This window comes from Amblyraja radiata, chromosome 21 (assembly GCF_010909765.2).
Source record: "Amblyraja radiata isolate CabotCenter1 chromosome 21, sAmbRad1.1.pri, whole genome shotgun sequence".
Classification (NCBI taxonomy): domain Eukaryota; kingdom Metazoa; phylum Chordata; class Chondrichthyes; order Rajiformes; family Rajidae; genus Amblyraja; species Amblyraja radiata.
Window position 1 is genome coordinate 31,241,811 of NC_045976.1, and position 17,538 is coordinate 31,259,348.

At 42.2% G+C, this 17,538-nt stretch overlaps 1 protein-coding gene across 1 annotated transcript; it reads right to left on the reverse strand.

Annotated features, from left to right (window-relative positions):
* Window positions 1-9,950: 9,950 nt before the first annotated feature.
* On the reverse strand, window positions 9,951-16,947 carry LOC116985278 (choline kinase alpha-like). Its single transcript, XM_033039961.1, has 8 exons — window positions 16,767-16,947; window positions 14,619-14,723; window positions 14,379-14,437; window positions 12,999-13,086; window positions 12,363-12,471; window positions 11,986-12,092; window positions 11,053-11,134; window positions 9,951-10,066 (listed from the first exon to the last, which is right to left on the reverse strand). Exons 1-8 carry the CDS (start codon window positions 16,835-16,837, stop codon window positions 10,010-10,012), a joined length of 678 nt encoding a protein of 225 aa, XP_032895852.1. The 5' UTR covers window positions 16,838-16,947; the 3' UTR covers window positions 9,951-10,009.
* Between the last annotated feature and the right edge of the window lie 591 nt (window positions 16,948-17,538).

The window sequence follows — 17,538 nt, forward strand, 5'->3', positions numbered from 1 at the left end:
CGCCAACCATGTTCTGGACATCTGGCTACTGTGGTCTCAAACCAACACAACACATTCATTGTTGACCTGATTGCAGTAGTGGACACAGATAAGCCACAAACTTGGATTGGTCTCAATGAAAGATGTCAGGTACTGTTAAAAATGGCACATTGGCCTGCAGGTTAATGGCCAGATCTGCAGTTGTTGTCCTTCCCAGATCATGCATTGATCTTTGCAGAGAGCAGATTACAGTCAACACATTGATGGAACTCTGAAGTCACATTGTTGTTAAGTAGTTTGAATTTCAAAATGTAGTTTTAATGTTTAGATCAGATAACCAGTATTTACTCAAGAACGTAGACAATTTCCAGCCAATTATAATTGGATGCATTATTCTAAGAAATTATATTAAAATTCTGGCCAGTGGCGGTACTGTGGCACAACAATAGAGTTGCTGCCTTACAGCGCGAGATACCCTTATTCGATCCTGCCTGTGGGTGTTGTCTGTACGGAGTTTGTACGTTCTCCTTGTGACTGCATGGGCTTTCTGCAGGTACCTGGTTACCTCCCATATTCCTAAGACATGCAGATTTGTAGGTTAATTGGCTTCTGTAAATTGTCCCTGGTGCATTGGATAGGACATGTATGGCTGATTCCTGGTCCGTGCATGCTCAGAAGGCCAAAGAGCCCGTTTTCACACTGTATCTCTAAAAAACTAAAACACAAGGTAATTTAGTAACGAAGATATAGGTCACCCTCAGCACTGGTGGATGAAAGGGCTCTGGTTGGTTCAACTTTTGTTGGTAAATACCATCTCTCAGTTCTGCAGCCTTCCCTGGAAATATGTTTTCACCTTCACTGGTATATCTGTGCCCCTCCCATGTCATGGTGACAAGAACTGTGTTCAGTATCCGAGTGCAGTCTCACCAAGGTTCTATACCATTTTCACACAACTTCTCTGATTTTCAATTCTTTATCTCGAGAAGTGATCTCCACAGATTTGTACACGGGTAACTGGCTTTACAGTCAGGATGTGTTCCTCGGGATCAGAGTACTGATGGAATCAGCATTATAAAGGGGTAAAAACAATATCAATATAAAATACACATACACAACAAAATGGGAGCAGGAGTAGGGTGAACTGGGGTTGGGGACTGGACTCTGTGCCTTCCCTCATGGTGGGAGCCATTGTGGGGGGGATGTTCTATGTGTTTATGACTCTCATTGGTGTTATGTCTGCATTCTTTTTTTGTGTGCTGCAAAATGGCAAAAGGCATTTCACTTCACTACACCTGGGTGTATGTGAATGTGACTAATAAAATACCTTTAGTAGGCCACTCAGCCCCTCGAGCTTGTCCCACCCTTCACTATGATCATGCTGATCAGTGCTGGCCACAATTCCTGCCGCTGTGTTGGGAACCAGGCGAGAACCTGATCTCCTCACTGATGTGTCTGCTCTGCTATTTGCGTCCTGTTCTTTACTGCTGTGGTCTTGTCTCCATCAGCATCTCCCATTTCTCCCTTCATTCTGCCCGATCGCTTCTGCAGTCGGGTTCCAGTTAATCCTTTCCTGACATTGAATCATTTTATTTCCCTTGGCCCTTTTGTTGACTTAGCCCAGATAACATGAAACAGATTCACTTGAGCAAAGTGCTCATGCCGATAGATATAACATTGGCCAAACTAAACCCAAGATTATAGTTGACCATTTTACCTTTTATCTTATATTTAAATTCTGCAAAACATGTCTAGAACTTGGTATTCTCCGAGGAAAGGATATGCTAAATGTTCAGACACATTCAAAGCGCCTCGAGTCCTTGGACTGGGAAGTGAATATTCCAGATATACTGATCTGGGCTGGTCCCTGAAGGGCAAGGAAATGTAAACTTCACCAAAGAGCCACAGAATGAAGGAACAGTTACTGGTTACTTGTGCCTGTTACTTATATGATATTCCCCCACCCTGCCAGTCCATAGTTTAAACTCCCATCCACTGCCCTACTTGTCCCGGCTGCTGGTATTCTGCTCTCACTCCAGCTCAGGTACAGCTCCTCCCTGTACTGTTATGTGGCAGCTTACTCAGCATTCCAACAGCAATGACCAGTGATTTATACCCACAGGAAGGTCATTTCAGATGGGCCGATGGATCTTCATACATTTACAAAAACTGGGCAGAACTGGAACCTAATAATTCTGGAGGTGACGAACACTGTGTGACCGTTTATTATTTTGGTAAGTTTAACAGTAAAATAAATGTTTTTTGATCAACGTTAATTTCAGAAACAGTATTGAACAGGTTACTTCAACAGACCTGGTGTTACACAGAACTGGAGTTACTTACAAGCAGTGAGAGGAGGATGTATGGGATGTAATACAGGAGCCAGGGGACAAACACTCAGTGTAACTGTGCAGGTGGAATGTACAAGGGGGTAACACTGGAGTTAGAGGAAGGTTTCATCAACACACACTCTGACTGCACCTGACACCTCCACAAGAAGTGACTCCCTATATTTACAAGTCAAACTCACTGACCAAGTCAAGCTCATAGGCTCTGGCTCAAACAGATGAAACATTTAGACCAAATGGCAACAGAAAATGCTGAGAACACTCAGCAGGTCAGGCAGCATCTGTGGAGAGAGGAACAGAGATAATATTTCCATCAGTAACCTTCCCATTTCCTCTGCAAAAATGCTACCTGACATAATGAGTATTTCCAGTTTTTTTTCTCCAGATTATCTCTATTGCAGTATTTTGATTATGAACTAACATGTAAGTGCATTCCCTGCTTCTAGGTGACGGTACTTGGAATGATCTCAAATGCGACAGAAGTCTTCCTTTTGTTTGTTCCTACAAACTGTTCTGCGATTAGAAGACTCCAGAATCATCCACTCATCCTTTCCAGCAGTGGATCCAGTGCTTTGATTTCTTTGTAGCCGCTCTCACTGTCTGTGGTGACTGTATTCACTTAACTTCTCAGCCAATAATAAAGAGAACTGCATCATGAACTGTGTGTTTGGTGTTGTGTGAGTCCAGGTTCTCGCAGCCTTCCTGTCCCACTGTTGCTTCCTCCCCACCTCTGCACTCAGTGCTGCGCTGAGGAGAAGGCGGCACAGAATTTGCAAAATGAACTAAAGATAGACACAAAGTGCGGGAGGAACCCAGAGGGTTAGGAAGCATCTCTGCGCAGACCTCAGCACAGCAATTTGGTTTATGTAATAGACCAACCTAGTGTGCATTGCTCAGCAGCACACTAACTGGCTACTCGCCTGAAATGGGTAAAATTGCATTCAAAATTGTATCTTAGTACTGGGAAAACTCAGGAGGGTAGCTGTGATGATAGGCACTTGGGGGGGGCGAGACTCTCATTTAGACTAAAAGTAGAGAGGGGAGATAGGCAGTGTGATGAGGTGGGGACGGTTGAGGTGATAGGTGAATGAGATGAGGTGGGGTGATGGCCAAATGGAGCTGAGAGATGGAGTTGGGAGACAGGGGCCGGTGGATTTTCGGTGGAGACAGATAAGCAGTGAGATGAAATGGGCGGATTAAGCCAGGTGGGGGAGAGAGACTGGATGGTCATGTGGAGGCACAAGAGACTGCAAGCGCTTGAATCTGAGACGTAAAGAAGATGAAAAGGGGAACCAGTTAAGTGATGTAAGATGGACAGGTGGAACTAGTTGGGGGAGGGAATAGGAGATACAGTAGGCTAAGTGGGTGGGTGTGATAGATGGAACCCAGTGGGGGAAGGAAACTACACTGGGTGATGGTGGACTGAAGGGGAGAGGGTTGACAAAACGACAGTGAGAAAATCTGGGTGAATCAGAATGAGAGAGACAGGTACACGGGGAGGGCGGGATACGTGAAATTGAAAAATTCAGTGTTAATACCATTGGGTTATAGATTACCCCAGTGGAATACAAAATGTTCCACAGATGCTCCCTGATCACTGTGATCATCAAGAAATGTTATTTTGCTGTAGATTACCACATCTGCAGTCACCCATGTCTCCGCATATCTAAGCAAAGTGACCCTTCCATCAAGAAGGAATGGAGCAGGTGCACGGCAACACCAGTCACCGGTTCTCCAAGTTATGTTTCCAAGTCAGACTGATGTGGACACATTTCTTCAACATCACCAGGTTTAAATCCTGGAACACCCTTCCCAACAACATGGAAATATCTTCACAAGATGAATGTAGCGTTCAAGGCAATCTCTTCCCACCACCTGGTTCAGGGAAACAAGGGATGGACAATTGCTGTCTTTGCTGGAGACACAAGAATGAAAAGTAAACCACTACAAAGTCTGAATTGGAACAGTCATGCTCACCCTTGGACCACCCAACGCAATCCACCACTTTAAACCACTGTAACAGGCCCAATTCTCAACTGATTTTCAAGGAAAACTAGCTTTGTGGAACTGTACCTCACGGATTGGGAGACTACTGGGTAGAGGAAGGTCAGAGATACAAAGTACATGAACACACACTGAACAAACACTGCTACAAGCCTGTGGGCCCAAAGATTCACGGGTTTGGTCCTGGACGTTGCCTTCCTCAATTGTTCCATCTAAAAATCAATGATCATCATTTCTAGCACATGATTTAATTATGATTTGCACACCAATCTGTCAGTCACATGCAGCCCGTTATTAGTTATGAAATGGGACTGGACTGATCTGCAGCGAATTGCAAACATTTAAAAAATAAAATAAAGATTTAATACCAAAAACTGTTGGTCGAGAGATAGGATGGGCCCACGAGTTAAAATTCTAAATGGAACAGGGGTAACTTAAGATATTATACAGGAACTCACTCAAGTTGATTGGAGCAGGTTGTTTGAAGGAATAGGAATGTTGGGAAAGTGGGATGTTTTAAAGAGTGTGCTGACAAGAGTCCAGCACCTGCATGTTCCTGTTAGAGTGAAGGGCAAAGCAGGTGGGTGTAAGTGAGCTTGGATGACAAGATAAATTGAAGCTCTGGTCAAGAATGGGAAGTAGGCATGGGGCAGGAATAGGCAGCTGGGATCAAGTGTATCCCTGGAGGAGTTTAAAAGTGTAACCAGTGAAAGAATGGGGCCCCTCAGGAAACAAAGCGGTCAACTTTGTTTGTTAAGCTGAGGATGAGTGGATGAGGGCTTTGTGGCAAGTTTTGCGGATGTGAAATAGGTGGAGGGGCGGAAAGTGCAAGAAAGCAGGACTCTGCAGAAAGAATTGGCAGGTTGAAAGAGTTGTCATGCAAAGTGATCCAGGAGGGCAGGTATATAGTTCCTTGTAAGGGGCATCTCAGGTAGATAAGGTGGTCAAGAAGGCTTTTGGCACATTGGCTTTCATCAGTCAGAATATTGTGTATAGGAGATAGAAGGCCATGTTACTGTGGTGCAAGACATGGGTGAGGCCACATTTGGAGTATTGTGTTCAGCTTTGGTAATCCTGTTATAAGAATGAACATCATTAAGCTGGAAAAGCTGAGATTTACGAGGATGCCACTAGGATTCGAAGGGAAAATTTGAGCATTTATTCTTTATAGCGCAGGAGGATGACAGGTGATTTTATAGAGGTGAAAAAGATCATGAGTAGAATGGATAGGGTAAAGGCACAGAGTCTTTTAGCCAGGGTAGGGGAATCAAGGACCAGAGGATGTAGGTTTAAAATTTGGTGGGAAAGATTTAATAGGAAACTGGAGGGGCAACTTTTTTTTTTACACAAAGGGTGGGAGGCCAATGGAACAAGTTGCTGGAGGTAGTTGAGACAGGTACTACTTTTAAGAAACATCTAGACTGGTACATGGATAGGATAGGTTTGTTTGTACGAGAATGGGCTAATTATGGTGACTTGGTCATTTTGATTCAGAAGTAGCTTCATCATAGAAAACAGAGCTTTGATGCAGATCTGCGACCAATGGCATTCTGCGGGGATCTGCGCTGAGAATTCTTATTTGTGATATATATAAATGATGTGTGTAAATGCCGATTGGTTGGAAAGTCAGATTGTGGGTGACACTAAAATTGGTGAAGTTGCAGAAAGAGAGGAAGGCTTTCAAAGTGTACATTGGGATATAGATCAGCTACAGAAATAGGCGGCGAAATGGCAGATGAGCAAGTTTAAGGTGTTGCACTCTGGGAGATCAAATGCCAGGGGAATGTATCTAGTTCATGGAGCCTTTAACCACATTGATGTAGAAAGGGATCTTGGGATCTAAGTATATAGATCTCTGAAAATGACAACATAAGTAGATAGAGTGGTAAAGGAAGCATATGGCATGCTTTTCTTCAAAGATTGGGGCATTAAGTATAAGAATCAGGAAGTCATGTTGCAACACTATAGGATTTTGTTTAGGCCACATTTGGAGTATGGTGTGCAGTTCTGGTCGACCCATTACATGAAGGATGTGAAGATTTATGTGGGAGTGCAGAAGAGGTTTACCAGAATGCAGTGTGGGTTGGAGGATATTCACTATAAGGAGAAATTGGACAACTTTGGATTGTTTTCTCTTGAATGTCAGAGGTTGAGGGAAGATAGAAGTATTTTAAATGATGTCAATCCTAGATGGGGGTAGACATGGTGGAAATGTCAAATACTAGAGGGCATAACTTTAAGATGGGCAGGGTAAAGTTTAAAGGAGATGTGTAGGGCAAGTTTTACTTTACACAGATAACAGTGGTTACCCAGAACGTGCTGTCAGAAATGACAGTGGAACCACATATAATATCGCCAATTAACAGGCTTGATAGGTACATGAATATACAGCTGTCCATTCTTGCTGTTTAGTATTCCCATCACATTCTTGTGAAATACTTCCTTGCGGTTAAGCTGCTCAGGATTCCATTAAATACACCATTTATTTGGAATTATGGCATATTGGTAAGGACTTTAGTGGATTGATGTTCACCAATTCACAAAGATCCCAGAATCAACTCAATGATCAAACCAAAGAAGAGCATGTGATGTTAAGTGGTAGATAATTTATTTTCTTGCAAATCATTTTTAAACAAATCAAACAGGAGTTTCTCTCAGACCCGAGCCAACTGTCAGTCCTGTGCATTGTAGAAGTAGGTAAACATGAAGGTAGAATTAAAAAGTGAAGATACCAGACATAACAACAGATGAAAAATAAAATAGATGTGATATTAGAGTTAGGGGAACAGTAATTACAACTTAACTTTTACTGTGTTCAGTGTATTAAGATTAGTTTCTGAAGGTATAGAAAATTAAAGATCAAATTAAACTACAAATGTCGTGTACAATTGTTAATTTTCAAAGATTAGCAAGGCTTTCAAGCAAAATACTTCTCAGATATGCAATCAGCAAAGATGCAACTGGCCAATGCTTTGTTCTCTATAACAGAGATCATTTGAACTTTACCACGCAAGGGTTTGACAGTATAAATGGAGACATTGTTTTCCAATGGAGTGAAATCAAAGGTTCAAAGGTCAGTTTATTGTCACATGTACCAATTAATGTAGTGAAATCAGAACCAGTACCACAAATATGATCAAACACAAACCCATTGAACCACATTGGGGACACTTCTTCACTCAACCTGTTTATGCGTAACTCACCCCTACAAATAACTGCAACAGATAGTAGAGAATTGAGAAAAGTTAAAGAAATTGCAGGATTTGTTGGAATTAGAAGATGGAAGCAGTGGATGTGAAGGAAAAACATTGTACGAATCTCTTGGGCAGAATGGCCAGTGTTCCAGAGAATGTGGAGCGGAGAAAATCTATACTAATGGTTGAATAAACATAATGGTACAATTCCAACTTTAAAATATGTGGTCACAAAATTCTTCCTCGCAGAATTTGCTTCAATTCTGTCAAGTCCATGAAATTGAGATGGGATAAGTTTAGCTCAGATGGTTTACATATGTTGGTTACCTGAATGGAATACCAGCTCAAAGATGAATATGAATCAATAATCCACTAAAGCTTCACTGAAGGTCACAGTTATGACACATACACTGAATGATTGTACACCACACCACTTTATTTAATGTCAATAATGATGTAAAATGAATGGGCCCAGACATAGAAAGGATGATCAAATTAGATTAACTAACAGATCTTTGCTTCCCAAGACAGGTGGAATGATTTGCTTGGTGACACCACATCTTGTTGTTTTCTTCCCTACAAGCTATGATAAAAACTCTGGCAAAACCTTTGTTCAGTTGCCACACCTTGGGAATGACAAAGGCTGGGGCGTGGGGGTGGGGGGGGGGGGGGGGGGGGGGGGGGGGGGGGGGGTTAAGGAGTAGACTGCAAGAGCCAAGCTAATGTTCATCGCAGTTTTAATGTGCCGCTTCCCATCTCCCACCCCCACCTCATATCTGGCATCTGGTGGTATGAAAAAAAATCATAGTAACTGACAAAACAGTAAAATGGTTCTGGAACACTTGGGACTTTGGTAGAGCTGGGTGGCAGATTTTTTCACACAATTGGATGTTATTCCAGTTAACTCTCAACTCACTTACAAAAACATTACACAATACAGTGGTATAACAAGCTTTCCAGTGGGCTCAGGTCCCTTTAAGAAGAGTGCATGGACTGAGGCCGGTGTGAACCAGGTGCCAAACGATTGGGGCAGCAGATTATGGTGTGTTACTATTGCTTCCATTGGTTGAAGGGTGAACAGCCAGAGGAAGAGACTTAATCTGTAAACACAAGTTTCACAAGAGTGAAACTCCCAACATATTGAACAGGGTCTGGAATGATTGTAGACTTGCACAATGCCTCGTATGCATAATTCCTTAACCTGATATTAAGAGTGAAAGAAGACTGGTATTACTCAATAAACAACTCGTACTTGTTTATTTGAGTTAATGAGCGGGAATTCAGTGCTTAACACGAGTCTGTCTATACACATGTACATACACACACACACACACACACACACGGTTAGTAGCATGAGTGACACCAAAATATGTCCTTAGAATGAGCTAATACAAGCTTTAATTATTGAGGTGAACAACTGTTCTTCATTTCTAAACCATGATCAGAAGCAGGGACAAAAGAATGGAAGCAGGTCATGCAACCGAGAGAGAAAAATTAGAAATGTAAGTCATTGAACTGACACACAATTCTTTCTCCATCCATTGATATTACCGAGAAATTATAATGTTGAGAATTTTTTCTCATCAAGTTTCCACTATTTGTTTATCTTTCCTGAGTAGGAACCTGGGCAGATCTTCCTTGCAACTGTACCAACCTCAGCACAGTATTCTATACCACATATTATGCCACATATCAAACTAGTTTGCATTGTTTAACTGTACTCATTTTATTTTCATCAAATGGTGTGGAAGCATATTCAAACCGACACCCAATTACTTCTGTGGTTATGTGAACTCTTCCATCAAAAACAAAGAGGGTAACAGGTGCACTGGAACACCACCCACAGGTTATGTTTCTAATAAATGGCTAATGTGGAGTCATTTCTTCTTTACCATCATGTTTAAATCTTAGAACACCCTACCCAACAACTTTGAAATACCTTGCAGCATTCAAGATAATCTTTCGTCACCTGTTTGATAGCACTTAGGGATGACAAGTGCTGGCTTTGCCAGAGACACCATTAACTTAAATCATCAAAGTAAACCCCAAGGTCTTAATCAGTCCAATCAGACCATCTTAATCAAAATATCCAGCACAAACGGCTACTTAAAAGCACAGTCGTGACAAGGAAAACCAGCCTTGTAGTTCATGTGTTGGGAGACAGCTGGAGCATGAGGACGGAGATACACAGTACAAGAACACACACAAGAAACATATTGCTACAAGCTCCTGCACGATCATCTGTGACCCAGGGTTTCACAGGACTGGAGATTAACTTTCTCAACCACAGCCCTTCCAAGAAGTCCATGATCACCATTTTTAGTCTGTGATTCGAGTTCATCGACCTACATTTGTGTGATTTCAAAGTGCAGTCACTGATCAGGTTTAAAATGGTCCTGGACTAATTTGAAGCAAAATGCAATTTAAAAAAATAATTAATAACAGAAACGTGCTAAATTCCAAGCAGTGCTAGCACTGTACAGCAAGTCAACCAAGTATTCTCTTCTGATCAAAGTAGGCTTCCAGTCTATACAGGGCATAATCCTGAAACAAAAGAGACATCACCTTAGTTCTTCAGAGAGCACAAAGCAGAATCATCTCCAATTTATAAAGTGGGAAGCAAGTGAGTGGGTGAGCCAGTCAAGGGAGGATGCTGTGGTGGAGGGGAGGGACAGTGCAAGGCAGGAGGGCAGGCAAGGATGGGAAAACAAGGTGCAGTAGCAGGCTAAATTGGTCAATTGTTCATCCTCCACGATTCAGTACTATCATGGCTGACAAACTCTTGGCATCAACATCAATTTTCCCCCATTCCACCTCATCTTCAGTGCAAATGTCGGAATATATTTTAGGTGACATAGACATCTTCTCCACCCTATGAGAGAAGGAAATCTATCTTCTGTCCAAAATGAGCGGCCGTTATTCAAAATATGCTCATGTTACAGATACCCCCCACAAGGGAAGATGGCCTCTTTCAACATTTGTCAACTATTTCATCGGGGGATATTCTGAATGAACTTTCTCTGTACCATCTCCACACCCCATACCTCTCACATAAGGGACCAGGATCCCACCAACCTTCCCAACTGCTTGCATATTAACTTTTTCACGTATTCCACTCCCCAAACCATTTACAACAGTTTTCACGTTGTTATATTGTGTTTTTTCCAAACTTTCATCCAAAATAGATAAGCCCATTTCCCCACAGCAGTCTTCATCTCCCACTTCATCTCCCACTCACTACATCCTTTGTGAGCTGTGCACTCTTCAACTTGCTAACCCACTTTGTCTCATCAGCAAATGCCCGTCATTTCATCCCGATCAAAACTGTAGATTATATATAGTTGCACTAGCTACCGATTGCCAATCCAGAAAAGAACCATTTACTCATGTCGGTTAGCCATTTCACATCCCTTGCCAATGTATAACCCCATTCCTGTCCTCTCTTAACTTATGCACAAGAATGGGAAGACAAAAAAGATGAGGTAGTGTGTAATGAGAGGCAGAAAGACACACAGACACACATAACTCACCATGTAACCGAACTCAATTGTGGAAAGCTTTGCTTGTATAATAGCCCAGAGTGCCCACAGGTAGTGAGAGGCTAGGGCATACCTTAAGAAAGTAATACATAGCATCAGTTAGTTAAAACAGAAAAAAACCCTTCATTGGCCCAACTTCCCACAATTTCATTCTAAATCTGGCGTTATTACTGACAAACAACTAATCAATCCTGTCTGAAGAAGGGTCTCGACCCAAAACATTGCCTATTTCCTTCACTCCATAGATGCTGCCTCACTCGCTGAGTTTCTCCAGCAATATTGTCAACAATCCATCCCAAATATCATGCACAGGTCACTGTAAAACAGCACTAGAGGAGTTTTACTACGAGTAATACACAGCTTTAGGTCAGTGTTCTCCAGTCTCCTTAAACGGGTTGGAGAGGTACTTTGGAGCTGAAAGTGGTTGGGAGGGAGGGGAAGCAGTGAGGCAGTGAGACTGTAAATGTAAAGGTGAGATTGTGGCAAGAGGTTGGAGCTGCACTGTAAGTATTCATGGGAGGCAAAAATCACCGAGGCAGATAAGAAATATATTCCAGGAAAGGCCTCACTCTATTTTGTTCAACATGAAATACAAAACAGAGGCTATAACTCTTACTACCCAAGATGTGCTTTAGCATTTTCTGTATTAAAAGGTCAGTGCCCTCTGGGGCTTTCAATCTTGCTACCATGGCTCATGACACCATTTAGCATGAACATCTACCTCATAAGAAGAGTAAGAGGTCTTCAGGTTTCACATGGAGAGTAGATTAAACAGCATCAGCCAAGTCCACCAATCTTTAGATTCTAGCAGTTACTTGTGCAGAAAAGCACAGTTTAGCTGCCAGCCTCACCATCCTTATATCCCCACTGTTATAAAACCTCTCACTAACTTAACCCCCTGATTATTCCATACAAGTGCCCAACCTGTTGATCTCAATGATCATCTCTTCTTCAATTTTCAACTGATCATCATGCACCGAGTCCCCTTTATTCCCCGAATATTCAGAAAGGTAATGTCTGATGAAGTGAAGCTGAGGAGAAATAAGAGTTTAAAGTTATTTAAGTGAAGTAGACAAATCACATTTGCTGTTAATGGAAGTTGACCCTGAATGTTTTTGAGACATGAAGAATTCCTGATGGCAAGATTCTCAGAATCAAGAAACAGCTTCTGAAAGCGTTTCTTTAGAGGCCTAACATTGACTTTTGTGTGACCAATGCCAGATGTTGTGGTAAGAGGAAGAATTTCCTTTCCTTTTTCACCTTGTGTAGATACCCAAAGACCAGCTTGCTGTTGTCAATACCTGCTGCTGTCGGTTGGGATAATTCTCCATATTAGCTTTGAAGAAAGGCCACTGATCATAAGTGTAGTCATACATCCATTCACAGAAGTGATTTCCAATGTCAAAGCCCCTGCGAACAAAGACAAGGCAGAAGGTACACGTTAAGCAGCAGTCCTCCCTTTCCCCCGCGCTCGCCCTCCAACAGGAACCCAGATTCCCATTGCAACCCATAGCCCCATCACTCCTCCCCAACCAGGGAAAGCTAATAGTTAAGCCCCCAAAGAGTGATTGCCATTGAGGGCAGTGGTCAGATCCAACCTAGTTGCATGACCAAAACGATAAATAGCCTGTCCAGAACAAGATTATGTCACCTGCAAATATGGCTTGGCTCTAGCTAATATCGCCAAAATCAGAATGTACTGGTGGTTTCCAGTTCGTACTTATCTGTGGTTTTTGGGGAGGGGGTGGAGGAAATTGGGGAAGGAGGGAGGAGTGTTTCTTGGTCACTTGTCTGAAGTATCCAGCCTGACACCTATCCATATTCTCCAGGGCTGCTGCCTGACTCGCTGAGTTACTCCAGCCCTTTGTGTAAATCTTTGGTACCCATGCTCGTGTTGGAGACTTCGGATCTTAGCCTAATAGCTCAGAGGTCATTACCTGTAGTTGTAGCTGCTGTACTCAAAATCAATCAGCATCAATTTATCTGTGGATGTTGCGTCTTTGTCCGCCAAATAGAGAATATTACCTTGAAAAGGGGAAACAAGGTAAATCAGAGAAAGCATTCAGCAACATTTCAAGAATCTTCTCCATACTGATTTAGAATAGGTACATGGATTTTGAGCGGTTTCATTTTTTTCTCATCAATGTACCATGTCTCTACCCCTTTCCATAGGGACCACTCCCTTAATTCCTTGGTTCACTCATCCCTTCCAACCCAACCCAAACCACCTCTTTCCAGGTATTTTTCCTTGGAACCGCAGGAGGTGCAACCAGGGATCCATCCAGGTTAGTCAGGGTATTGAGTATAGAAGTTGGAACATTATGTTACCTTTGGGTTCAGTTTTGGTCACCCTACTACAGAAAGGACGTCATAGCTGGAAAGAGTGAGGAGCAGATTTATGAGAAGGTTACCAGGACTGGGGGCCCGAGCTGAAGGTCGAGCAGGCTAAGACTTTATTCCATGGAGGGCTGGAGACTAACGGGTGATCTTTTAAAAATATAATACCATGAGGGGAATAAATAGGGTGAATGCACAGAGTCTTTTACCTGGCAGAGGGGAAATCAAGACCAGAGAATATAGATTCAAGGTGAGAGAGGAAAGATTTAATAGGAACCCAAGGATCAGCTTTTTCCACACAGAGGGTGGTGGGTATCTGGAACGAACTGCCAGGGGAGGTAGTTGAGACCAGTACTAGTACAATATTTAAAAGACATTTGAACAGGTACATGGATAGGAAAGGTTGAGGGCTATAGGCCAAACACAGACAGGTGGGATGAACATCTTGGTTGGTTTGGCTGAAGGGCCTAGTTCTGTGCTGTATAACTATGACAAATGGAAGGAGGAATTGAGAGGGCTATCAAGCAGCCTTAGATCTGCACTTCGATTCTTTGTCTGGATTCTTCCAAATTCAAACAGCTCAAAATTTCATGTTAGCCTTAGGGTGTGTCCAGAAGCCTCACCACACTTTTAAAAGCAACCCACTTTCAGGACATCCCTTTATCTGCAAACATCCTACTCCAAGTTCCTGTCTAATACCATCAAGGTTGGCACTGTCCCAATTCAAAATGTTAACTTCTGGACCTCCCCTGACTTTAACTATTATAAAGTCCCAAAAGACCTCAGTCATTTGCTTGCATTACTACAGAACAGTAATGTGTTCAGACACACTACTAAGGGAACAATATAGCTCTGAACAATAATTGACCAGAACTAATTGCAAAACATTTGGTTGATACTGCAGCCTGTCACAGCTCAGCTGCTCATTCTGTCAATTAAAAGCCCCCCCGATAGAATACTTATTTATTCTACACCTTTACCTTCCTGTACATCATTATGACAAAAAACCACAGGTGACCATGTGGCTTCAAGAAGCGACCTGAAAGAGGGGGATAAAAAAAAAATCACTAAATTAGCATATGACATTGATTTCTGAGAGTGAGAAAGAACAGGAAAAGATGAAAAAGTATTAACCTCAAGTTTCTACCAATGACCAACATCCTCCGATTATTGTCTGGTCAAATAATAAGGCAATGATTAAAGTAAAGTTAAATTCTTACTTTAAACTCGCCAACTCTCCTGGCAGGTTGAAAGTCTTCAGTTTATTAAACTTTTTCACATGTGCCTCTCTGACGAATGTCAATCCCATTATCTGCTTGAGATACCTTAACAAGAGGAGAGAGATGGTCTTTAATAAAACTACTTAAATGATGAACACAAGACCACTGGCTCGCCCCCGATTAAGCCTGCATCAGACAATCTTTTGAAGCAAAAATAAAGATGGAAATTTATCCCTTCAAACCTCCGCCATTCAACCCCCCCCCCCCCGCTGAGTTTCTCCAGTACTTTTGTCTACCTTCGATTTTCCAGCATCTGCAGTTCCTTCTTAATCATTTTGGTGACTCTTGATTTCACTCCTCTATGGATCCAAGTGACACATTTTCACTTCAATACTCCAGATGCAGTCTCACCTGGGTTCTGCATGATAGCAGCAAGGCATTCTTAGTGTTTGTGCTGAACATGATACCAAGTTAAACTGATCTCATCTGCCTGTGCATGATCCATATCTCTCTATATTCTGCACTTCCATGCGCCTATCCAAAAGCCTCCTAAATGCCACTATCATATCTGCTTCCACTATCACTCCTCATAGTGTGTTTCAGGACCCCACCACTCAAAAAAAAGACCCTCACGTCTCCATTAAACTTTCCTCCTATCATCTTATACCTATTCCCTCTATTACCACTCTGGGAGAAAAAGGTTCTGACTGCCTATCCTACCTATGCATCTCAATTTTATATTCCTCTATCAAGTCTCCCCTCAATCGTTGTTGTTCCAGAGAAAACAATCCAAGTATATCTAACCTCTTTCGGCAGCCGAAACCCTCTAATCCAGGCAGCATTCTGGTAAACCCTCAACAAAACCTCCACATCTTTCCTGTAATGGAATGACCAGAGCTGTATGTAATACTCCAAATGCAGTCTAACCAAAGTTCTATTGAGCTACATCATGACTTCCTGACTCTTATATTCAATGCCCCTAGCAATGAAGGCAAGCATACCATGCGCCTTCTTAACCACACTATCTTCTTATGCTGCCAACCTCTAAGAGCTATGAACTTGAACTCCAGGATCCCATTGCATATCTATGCTGTTAAGGATCTTGCCATTAACTGTATACTCTCTCCTTACATTCAACCTACCACATTGCAACACATCACACGTGCTCCGGTTAAACTCGATCTGATATTTCCCCATCCATTTCTGCAGTTGGTCTATATCCCGCTGTATCTTCCGACAGCATTCCATTCCTCACCACCTGCATCTCCATATCACAAACAGCAAGGGTCTCAGCATAGATCCCTGCATAACTCCATTGGTCACAGAGCTAGAGCCAGTATATCTACCATCCATCACAACCCTCCTATCAGTACACCAGCTCTGAATGTATATGACCAAGTCATCATGAAACCCCTACATCTTAACTGCTGGATCAGACTACCCGGAGGGGCCTTATCAAATCCTAACTAAAATCCACCGCCAACAATCTCCTTCATCACTTTCAATCTCCTTCATCACCTCCTCAATAAAACACTCTATCAAGTTAATAAGACATGACCTGCCACATACAAGCATCTTTCAATCAATGCTCCAATTTGGGTTCTGTAAAGGATAAGGAATTTACACATTTCCAGGTCTAGATCCGGTCATATAAAATGCACAGCAAACGAGTTCTACTATTTTTCCTTGCATTGCGCTTAACAATTTATCAAATCCATTTGGCTTCACGGCAACAGTAGCCCTGTTGGGGTACTTACATTGGCAGTTCAATCTTTCTGGTTTCAGATCGGCTCATTTTTATTTGAACAAAAGGTTTGGAGGGTATGTTTATTTGAACAAAAGGTTTGGGTGGTGATGGTGGTAAGGGACCAGCTCATACCCATGTTTAGTAGCAACAAGACAAAGCAAGACTATTCAAAGACAACATTTGTAGGAGTATATTTACAAATAGAACCCTGGTCTAATCCACCCAGATTAGTTGGAAAAGGACAATCCAAGGTTTAGAAGCACAACAGAATTGTGAAGAGGTAAATTAGAAAAGAGGCAGCTAAGAGAATGCCCATTTTGTAATTGCTGTTGCATTGGTCACTGTACTCTTTCCCTGTTATTCACTCCACTCAAACTGATGCAGATTCTGGTCAATCATACCTGTCCATAGTCTCAAACAGCCACTTTGGTTCTTTGTTGAAGGGCATGACCATTCCGTGGAATCGAGACATTTTTACTGCTATCTCTGCTGAAATATCTGGAAGTCCCAACTCTTCAGTCAGCAGTCGACGGCTCTAGTCAGACAGATTGAGGATGCCACATTAAATATATGCAACTTTCCAGCCCATCCTTCATAATAAGTGCACAACCTCACTAATATAGGCATCACTCAACTACAAGAAGAAACTTGAGAAATGGGGGGCTAAAAGGTGCAGGAAAATTTTGGTTTCACATGTTCCTAGTTTGGCACCAACTACCATCAGCAGTAGCCAAATGAATTCTGAAGTGTGTAGACACATCCTATCTGCTCAAGTTCAAACAATTGCCTCAAAACTCATTGGCCGGCAGTTCATTCTACATCAAGACAATCATCCCAACCATATTGCTAAAGCAACAGAGGAGTTTTTCAAAGCTAAAAAATGGTCAATTTTTGAGTGGCCGTCAATCACCAGATCTGAACCCAATTGAGCATGCCTTTTATATGCTGAAGAGAAAACTGAAGGGGACTATCCCCCAAAACAAGCATAAGCTAAAGATGGCTACAATACTGGCCTGGCAGAGCATCACCAGTGAAGACACCCAGAAACTTGTGATGTCCATGCATCGCAGACTTCAAGCAGTCATTGCATGCAAAGGATATGCAATAAAATACTAAACATCGCTACTTTCATTTACATGACACCTGTGTCCCAAACATTATGGTGCCCTGCAA

Excerpts from the sequence above, each read along its gene's own strand:
- LOC116985278 (XM_033039961.1), bottom strand. The coding sequence starts at position 16,837 with ATGTCTCGATTCCACGGAATGGTCATGCCCTTCAACAAAGAACCAAAG. Across the intron at positions 13,087-14,378 it reads TCATAATGATGTACAGGAAG|GTAATATTCTCTATTTGGCG; the intron begins GTAAAGGTGTAG and ends CCCCTTTTCAAG. Across the intron at positions 12,093-12,362 it reads ATCCCAACCGACAGCAGCAG|CTTCACTTCATCAGACATTA; the intron begins GTATTGACAACA and ends ATTTCTCCTCAG.